The following is an 8,679-nucleotide window of genomic DNA, read 5'->3' on the forward strand; positions in this document are numbered from 1 at the left end:
ATATATATATATATATATATATATATATATATATATATATATATATATATGTATATATATGTATATGTATATATGTATATGTATATACATACATATATATATATATATATATGTATATATGTATATGTATATGTATATATGTATATGTATATGTATATGTATATATGTATATATGTATATGTATATGTATATATGTATATGTGTATATGTGTACGGTTCGGGGGTAATCGGCGTACTCCGATCAGTGGGGGAGGAATCTTTGGCTCTATCGAACATACAGGGAATGTATATGTATATATGTATATATGTATTTGATGTGTATATATATATGTATATATGTATATGTATATGCATATATATACATATACATATACACATATACATATATACATATACACATATACATATATACATATACATATATACATATACATACATACATATATATATATATATATATATATATATATATATATATATATATATATATATATATATATATATNTATATATATATATATATATATATATTTTAAACATTTTTATCCAATGATGATATTACTAAAATGTTCTTGACTTTTGGGGGGAAAATTTTTGACAATCACTTCTATTATTATAGATATAGATATAGATATAGATTATTATTATTATTATTATTATTATTATTATTATTATTATTATTGTTATTGTTATTATAAAAAATAATTGTTCATTTATCTAGAAAATGAACAAAATAGAAAAAAAATGTAATTTCTTTTAACTTTCAACCAAGGAAAAAAAATTATGATATTCAATCAAAAATTAAAAAATTAAATTATTATTTTTTTAAAAAAATAAAACATTTTCTAAAAATTATAATTCAAAGAATATTTTCTAAATTTTCAAATGGGTCCTAATAGATTTAATTGCATAAACCTAATAAATAAAGTGATGTAGGACACCTTTCTCTTAAACAAAATCTACTCAATTCACAATACCAAGTTACAGAGGTGTTTGCCACATGGACAGCTCAACTGGTCACATGGTGAAATTTAAGAGGAAAGATCAGGGATTGAGAGCATCAATGTGGAGTAAACCTCAGTTTGATTTACATTACATCCTCTAAAATGTTATTTTGTCAGAACCTTGGGGTTGAGGATAAAGTTGGAGAGGTGTTAATTCAGTTTGTATTTATACCGACACAGATTCATTAATGAAATTTCCAAGATTGTTGCCTACCTTGTTTTTGCCACCAAACGTGAATTTTCATCGTAATATCCGTTATGTTAAGTGAAAACAAGACTGCAGAATGCTTACAATAAAATAAAAATTTAAAAGTAGTCTCCTGTACCACAGTTTCCTGAAATAAATAAATAAAAGTATAAAACTCAATGCTGTACCAACTACCAAATACAGCTGCAAGCTCTTAATAACAAAATTTGACCAAACTGGCATATATATATGAGCTCAAATGCGGCCGCGCCTTAACGTGCTGTTAGCGCGGACACACTAATAGTATATAAAAATGCACCAATAGTGTTAGAAAAACGCACATGAAATGCACAAATGCACAACAAAACGCACTACACACACTAAAAAATGCACCATACCTCTCCACATCTAATGCTGCATTTTCAAACACTGTGTGGTGCTTTTTTGCGTACCTAATGGTGCGTTTTGTGGTGATATGTATCTAATGGTGTCTTTTTTGGTACATTAGTGCATTTTTTGTTGTCTATTTTTAACATTATTGGAATATATTTGTATAACTATTGGTGTGTCCGCACTGACCACACTTTAAGGCGCGAGCGGACTAGAACTAAACTCTATATATATATACTCCGTATATAACAAAAATAATCTTTTTTAACAAAAATCTTCCAATACAAGAAAACCCTTCGATTGTCTTTTCACTCTGAAGTCAATAATTTCCTTTTCACAGCGAACACTCTCATATATTCATTTTCTTTTACTAGAAAAAGAAAACAAAAAGAAAAAAATGGTCATCATCTTTGGATATATAAAGTTAAGAGAAAATTTTATTTTTCTCTAATTATTGATCGTGTTCACTCTTCTTATTTAATTGATATTGCACTTTTCGTCCATTTACTAACAAAATATTAGGCATGGAATTTACAATGTTAGTATAGTTTAGGGAGTTAGGGATGAAAAGTGAGCACGAAAAGTTAATAAAATGACAAAAAATACACCGTTAATGATAATTTAGAGACCGATGAAAGGTGAGCATGATTAATAATTAGAGAAATTTTATAATTGCCTTATTATAACCGGACTAAAAGTGTAATTTTTTTTCTAAAAGCTAACATAAAGTAAAAAAAAAAATGCATTAAAGAGTATAAATATCTAATTAAGCTGAGTGTCAGGAATTTTCAGAGCCCCTTCTATGGTGTGTGGTCCACTTTTCCAGTTTTCCTTCCCTCAAAGCCTTTATAAAGAGAGAAATGGAGGCTCACTTTCAATTTCTTTAACCTCACTTACTTTTCAGCTCCATCATCATAATTCGTACATGCAAAACCATCTATATATATAAAGTAAATATATATCTATATTTGTTGTATATGCATTCTGAAAAGAAGACAAAACACAGGCTTCATTCTTCCTCTGTGTGTGCTGTTGCACAGAGAAATTTTGTAGGAGAATAGTAAGAAAACGAGAAGAAAAAAAGGACAAATTAAACCACTCTTGCCTTTTTCTTCTTCTTCTTCTTCTTCATCATCATCATCATCATCATTTTTCCTCAATGGGAATCAAGAAAATTAGGAGTCATTTTTTGGTTCTGTTTGTGTTGGTTTTATCCTCACTGGCTTTTTGCTCAGTGAGAGGCAGTGTTTCCTATGATGGTAGATCATTTATCATCAATGGGAAGAGGAGGATTCTCATCTCTGGCTCTATTCACTACCCAAGAAGCACTCCTCAGGTACCACCAATGCACTTCTTTGAACTATAATATTTTAATTTTTTTTTTTGGGGTGTGGGGGGGGGGTAGAAATGGGTATTTTCTGTTTGTTGTAATTGTTGATTCTTCAATTCCATGAAATGCTTCTTTTGTAGCTCATAAAATTACCAATACACTTGTCTGAACTAGTCTTCTTTTGTGTAAAAATTTGTTCTTGCACAGTCTTTGCCTTTTTAACAGATGGGTATTTCTTATTTTATCTGTAATTATTGTTCCATCAATGCCTTCTTTTTAATTCCTGAAAGTTGGAGCGTCTGGTGATTGTAGATGTGGCCAGGTCTTATACAAAAGGCTAAAGATGGGGGCTTGGATGTTATACAGACTTATGTTTTTTGGAATGGGCATGAACCCTCTCCTGGAAAAGTAATTCTACAACTCTGTTGTTAACTAAAAACTCTGCTAATATTATTTTATCTGTAAATTAAAACTAAAAACTCTTTTTTTTTTTTTTTTTTTTTCAAATTTTATATTTTCAGTATAATTTTGAAGGGAGATATGATTTGGTTAAGTTCATCAAACTGGCTCAGAAAGCAGGGCTTTATGTTCATCTCCGCATTGGCCCATACATTTGTGGAGAATGGAATTTTGGGTAATTTAGCTACTACAGTCATAAGCTATAAATATTACCACAGAAATTTGGAACTTATTGAATGTTTAGTTTTTGTGGAATTGAATGTTGTGTTAATATGGCTGTGTTTTGGTTTGGGACAGGGGATTCCCTATTTGGCTAAAATATGTGCCCGGGATCGAATTCAGAACTAACAATCAGCCTTTCAAGGTTGGTTTTGTCGTCTTCATTTGTTCATTATCTATTCCAGACTATACGTTGCTTCTTTCTTTCCTAATTGCTTCCGGTTTTTTGGTTTTACTATGATTGCAAGGTGGCTATGCAAGGATTTGTTGGGAAAATTGTCAACATGATGAAGTCAGAAAAACTGTTTGAATCTCAAGGTGGACCAATAATTATGAGTCAGGTTAGAAGATATGTTAGTGGCTTGTCTTCACTGTGTTTGCCAAACCCAATTCGATTAAATAGCTCTTTCTTGTCTATTCCATTACTTTTTTAAACCATTTTCTCTTCCATTACAATGTTTTCTTCAAATTAATCGTACAAGTTCTTTGCTGCAGATTGAAAATGAGTATGGACCAGTGGAGTGGGAAATTGGTGCTCAGGGTAAGGCATACACAAAATGGGCGGGGCAGATGGCTGTAGGTCTCAAAACCGGTGTTCCCTGGATTATGTGTAAACAAGAGGACGCTCCTGATCCTATTGTAAGTCTATCTGTCCCTTTTGTGCCTGCACGGGCTTTGCTCACTGGTTCAGTAGGCAGTATCTGGGAGAAACTATCTGTCTCTTCCCATTGTTTTACAATGTTTGAAGTTTCAGTGTCTACATTTATTGTGCCGAAAAATCTGCTAAATACTTGTTGAAAAAGTGCATTTCCCACTTGGAGTGCCATTAAATAGGTCAAGCTAGACAGTTGTTTCTTGCCTACCCCTGAATGATTAAGCTACTAGTTGAAGGTCCCACAAAACTTTCACACTTACCTTTCCAATATGGTTTTCTTGATAAACCTTTCAAGTCTGTACTCCAGTCCTTAGCAGATAGGGTTTTGCTTACCTTTCAAGTCTGTACTCCAGTCCTTAGCAGATACTGGTTTTGCTTATCTTTTTCCTATGGAAATAACCTTATGAATTCGTCAATTTTTGTCTCGTGGACAGGATTTTATTCTGATATTTATTAATCCCAGACTTGTTCTGAGACTGCATCACTGATTCATACTGGTTTACTACTTTTTCAGATTGATACCTGCAATGGATACTACTGCGAGAACTTCCATCCCAACAAACCGTATAAGCCCAAAATGTTTACCGAACTCTGGACTGGATGGCAAGTCTGATCTAGAGAGAGAATTCACACCAACTCTACTCTTTCTTCTCTTATCCAACTTTCTTATGTTTCGGTTCTACTACAGGTATACACAATTTGGTGGTCCAGTTCACCGAAGACCCGCAGAAGACATAGCGTTTTCTGTTGCAAGGTTCATCCAGAATAATGGCTCATTCGTCAATTATTACATGGTTAGCCAATTTTTTTTCATTTCGCAGTAACTATTCTGATATTTTAGAGATCTCCCGAAAAAGTCTTTATTCCATTTACTTGTATCTGGTGGCTTCAGTACCACGGAGGAACAAATTTTGGAAGGACAGCTGCAGCTCTTTTCATTGCTACTAGTTATGACTATGATGCTCCACTAGATGAATATGGTATGATATTTCAACAACACGCAATAGCTCATTGCGATGACATTTTGAGGACTAGGCGTGCATATGTAGATATGATTGGCATCGTATTTGCACATATCTAGACTAGAAAATGTACAAGGATCAAGCTAGATTATGATAGAACTAATTCCTTTCGTTTAGATATATGGGCGCTTGTACTGATAGTTTGATCTCTGTAACGTATTAGGGCTTCCCAATGAACCAAAATACGGGCACCTGAGAGATTTGCATAAAGTTATCAAGCTTGCAGAACCAGCTTTAGTTTCATCATATCCTGCAGTTACCTCGCTTGGAAATAATCAAGAGGTTGGTTACGTACTTACGTGTAACAACTATAGATATATAGGTACGTACTTCAATCATCTTTTTAATCAATATATTGACTGACTTTTCCTGATTTTGATTGCTAGGCCCATGTCTTTCGATCAAAATCCGGGGCTTGTGCTGCATTTCTTTCCAACTATAACCCCCAATCTTCAGTAAAAGTAACATTTTGGAATAAGCAACATGACCTGCCTCCTTGGTCAATTAGTATTCTACCCGACTGCAAGACTGTTGCTTACAACACGGCAAAGGTGATAATAAGAACCCTCTTTTGCTAACATGAAATTTCTTCACTCAATTCTTATTTCCAATTGGTAAATCGGAATCATCATTAATATTTAATATGACACTGCAGGTTAGTTCCCAAAGCTCACAGATTAAGATGACACCAGTTATGGGTGGTTTCTCTTGGCAGTCCTACATTGAAGAAAGTCCGACTTCAGGTGACGGGGACACGCTTGTGGCTAATAGATTATGGGAGCAAATAAACGTAACCAGAGACTCCTCAGACTATTTGTGGTACATGACAGAGTACGTATTTATATATAATCTTCTAGCTTTTCCCGAATCTATCTTCAGCTCAACATGGTACATCGTCTAACACTAATACACGATCTTGCTTGCTTGCTCGGTTGCTCCAGTGTGAACATTGCTTCCAACGAAGGATTTCTAAAGAGTGGGAAGTACCCGGTTCTAACAGTTATGTCTGCCGGTCATGTGTTGCATGTTTTTGTTAATGGTCAATCAACAGGTATTAGGACTTGGATCATAATTAAGAATGCAGGTTTCTTGTCTATCTGTGTTTATTTATTCGTTTCTGGCCTTCTGATAGGAACTGTATATGGAGGATTGGACAATCCTAAAGTAACATATACTGGCAATGTAAAACTAAGAGCTGGTACGAACAAGATTTCCCTGCTTAACGTCGCTGTTGGTCTCCCGGTTAGTGTTCAACTTGCACTTTTGAGTTTTATTATAAGTCCAAGCTGATCACCAGTGACATATTTCATCCATTTAAGAATGTTGGCCCACATTTCGAGAGATGGAACACTGGAGTTCTTGGTCCAGTCTTGTTGAGCGGTCTTAACGAGGGAACAAAAGACTTGACAAAGCAGAGATGGTCTTACCAGGTTCGTTTCCCAGCTTAATTTTTCTCCATTGGATTTCTTGAGATTCTGTTAGGACAATACCAAAAAGAAACATCAGTCACTCCTTGATTGTCTTCTTGGTTGTTCACAGGTTGGTCTTAAAGGCGAATCGCTAAGCCTCAATACAATAAGTGGGAGTTCCTCTGTTGAATGGGAAGCTTCGCTTTCGGCTAAAAAGCAGTCACTAACCTGGTACAAGGTAAATTATACTAAACTCAGTGCTATCACTTCACTTCCAAGTTTCGATCAATACAGGAATAACAAAAGCATGATGCCCAAGCTTAATTGTATGATCCTGAATAGCGTAGTTATCTTCAATTGGGTTATGATATCTGTAGGCCACGTTTAATGCGCCTAAAGGAAACGATCCGCTGGCTTTAGACATGAGCAGCATGGGGAAAGGTCAGATATGGATAAATGGTGAAGGCATAGGACGCCACTGGCCTGCATATACCGCTCATGGCAGCTGCGGTGGGTGCAGCTATGCTGGAACTTATAATGAGAAGAAATGCCAGACTAGTTGTGGACAACCATCCCAAAGATGGTAAGCATAAGTTATTATGTCATTAGTCATCTTTCATTTGTTGAGCATATAATATATAATATATAAACATAAATATGCAATCCAATGGTAAGTTTAAGCTTTTAGTTGAGATAAAACATACTTCAATTTGGTATCCATCCAATGTCAAAGGTCATGGTTCAAAGTAACCAGCTCGCACACGTAACTACCTAAGGGGCGTGTTGAGTATATAATATATAAACATAATATGTAATCCAATTATCAGCTTAGCTTTTTAGTCGAGATGGAGCTCTTCAATTTCATCCACTACTCCACAGAAAATGCAAGACAACCAGCAGTGTTGATGCGGGACTTGGCCATCAAGAAAACCAACTTAGGCAGAGCGAGCGGGCCAAGTCCAGCATCTTGCTTATCAGTTATAACTTTTGGTAAGTGCTTAATCTAATAGATATAACCGCTAATTTCAGGTATCATGTGCCGCGATCGTGGTTGAGACCAACTGGAAATCTTGTGGTTGTGTTTGAGGAATGTGGTGGTGATCCAACTGGAATCTCCTTAGTAAGAAGAACCAACTGATTCAGCCAGATTGGTTTCGTTCTCAGTACATAAAATGGATTGGTCCCAGGTGAAGAAGACATTTGCAGAAGAAGTTTCCTTGCTTCTCTGCAGTCTTTGATTTTAGGGGAGGCTGATAATTTATTTTGGATATGCAATTGATTATTTGTACAGCATGTCTGTATTCCATAAGTCCGTAATACAATTAATTTTCAATTTATAAATATAAAACTATTTAAAATTCACTTATTTTCTTCATATCTACTCAATTATATAAAAGTTAATAATGTTAAGGTTCTAATCGAAATAAAAATGCTTGTTTGATGTAATTAGTTACACCTAGCTTCTATTTAATTTTTTATACAATCATAATATCTTTCAATTTTGTCTAATTTCTCCTCAAACATGTTAGTTCTATAACGGATAGAGTAACACGAAATCAATATACTATCTCGAATTCATTTCACAAGCATACAGGCATTACCTTAAAAATGAGAATTGTGTTGTAATTGTATGCCTGCTTGGCCGTTAGCTCCTAACCAATGAACATTTGCACAAGATGGAAGATATTGTAAAGAGAAATACAGAAAAAGGGTGAAAGACAATAGTACAGGGGAATAATCCATATGTCATTAACTAGCTACTTGTACAAAGAAGGTACAAACATATACTACTTCCATCCCATTTTGGTTGTCTGGTTCGTTTAACGAGGCTTGACTAAAGTTATTTTTAATCCAATTTTTCATAATATTAAGTTTAGCATTAATATATAAAATTTATATATTTAGAAACTATATTAAAAGTACTATTAAACACACAAAATTAAATTTAAAAATAATAAAAAATTACTAAAGAAAATAAGCAATGAGAAAGAGTTGGTTTGACCAA

At 34.0% G+C, this 8,679-nt stretch overlaps 1 protein-coding gene across 2 annotated transcripts; it reads left to right on the forward strand.

Annotated features, from left to right (window-relative positions):
• Positions 1-2,458: 2,458 nt before the first annotated feature.
• On the forward strand, positions 2,459-8,040 carry LOC116019828 (beta-galactosidase-like). Of its 2 annotated transcripts, XM_031260173.1 has the most exons (18): positions 2,462-2,916; positions 3,223-3,318; positions 3,432-3,544; positions 3,667-3,733; positions 3,837-3,929; positions 4,084-4,227; positions 4,758-4,846; positions 4,932-5,037; positions 5,136-5,223; positions 5,429-5,547; positions 5,652-5,816; positions 5,921-6,096; positions 6,207-6,316; positions 6,398-6,507; positions 6,585-6,695; positions 6,805-6,912; positions 7,052-7,257; positions 7,704-8,040. In XM_031260173.1, the coding sequence occupies exons 1-18, from the start codon at positions 2,740-2,742 to the stop codon at positions 7,810-7,812; spliced, it is 2,187 nt and encodes a 728-aa protein (XP_031116033.1). In that variant the 5' UTR covers positions 2,462-2,739; the 3' UTR covers positions 7,813-8,040. The 2 variants fall into 2 exon arrangements, with proteins under 2 accessions (XP_031116032.1, XP_031116033.1); XM_031260172.1 differs by having other exon boundaries at positions 2,459-2,916; positions 6,207-6,507.
• The last annotated feature ends 639 nt before the right edge of the window (positions 8,041-8,679 follow it).

Source organism: Ipomoea triloba, chromosome 5 (assembly GCF_003576645.1).
Source record: "Ipomoea triloba cultivar NCNSP0323 chromosome 5, ASM357664v1".
NCBI classification, from domain to species: Eukaryota; Viridiplantae; Streptophyta; class Magnoliopsida; order Solanales; family Convolvulaceae; genus Ipomoea; species Ipomoea triloba.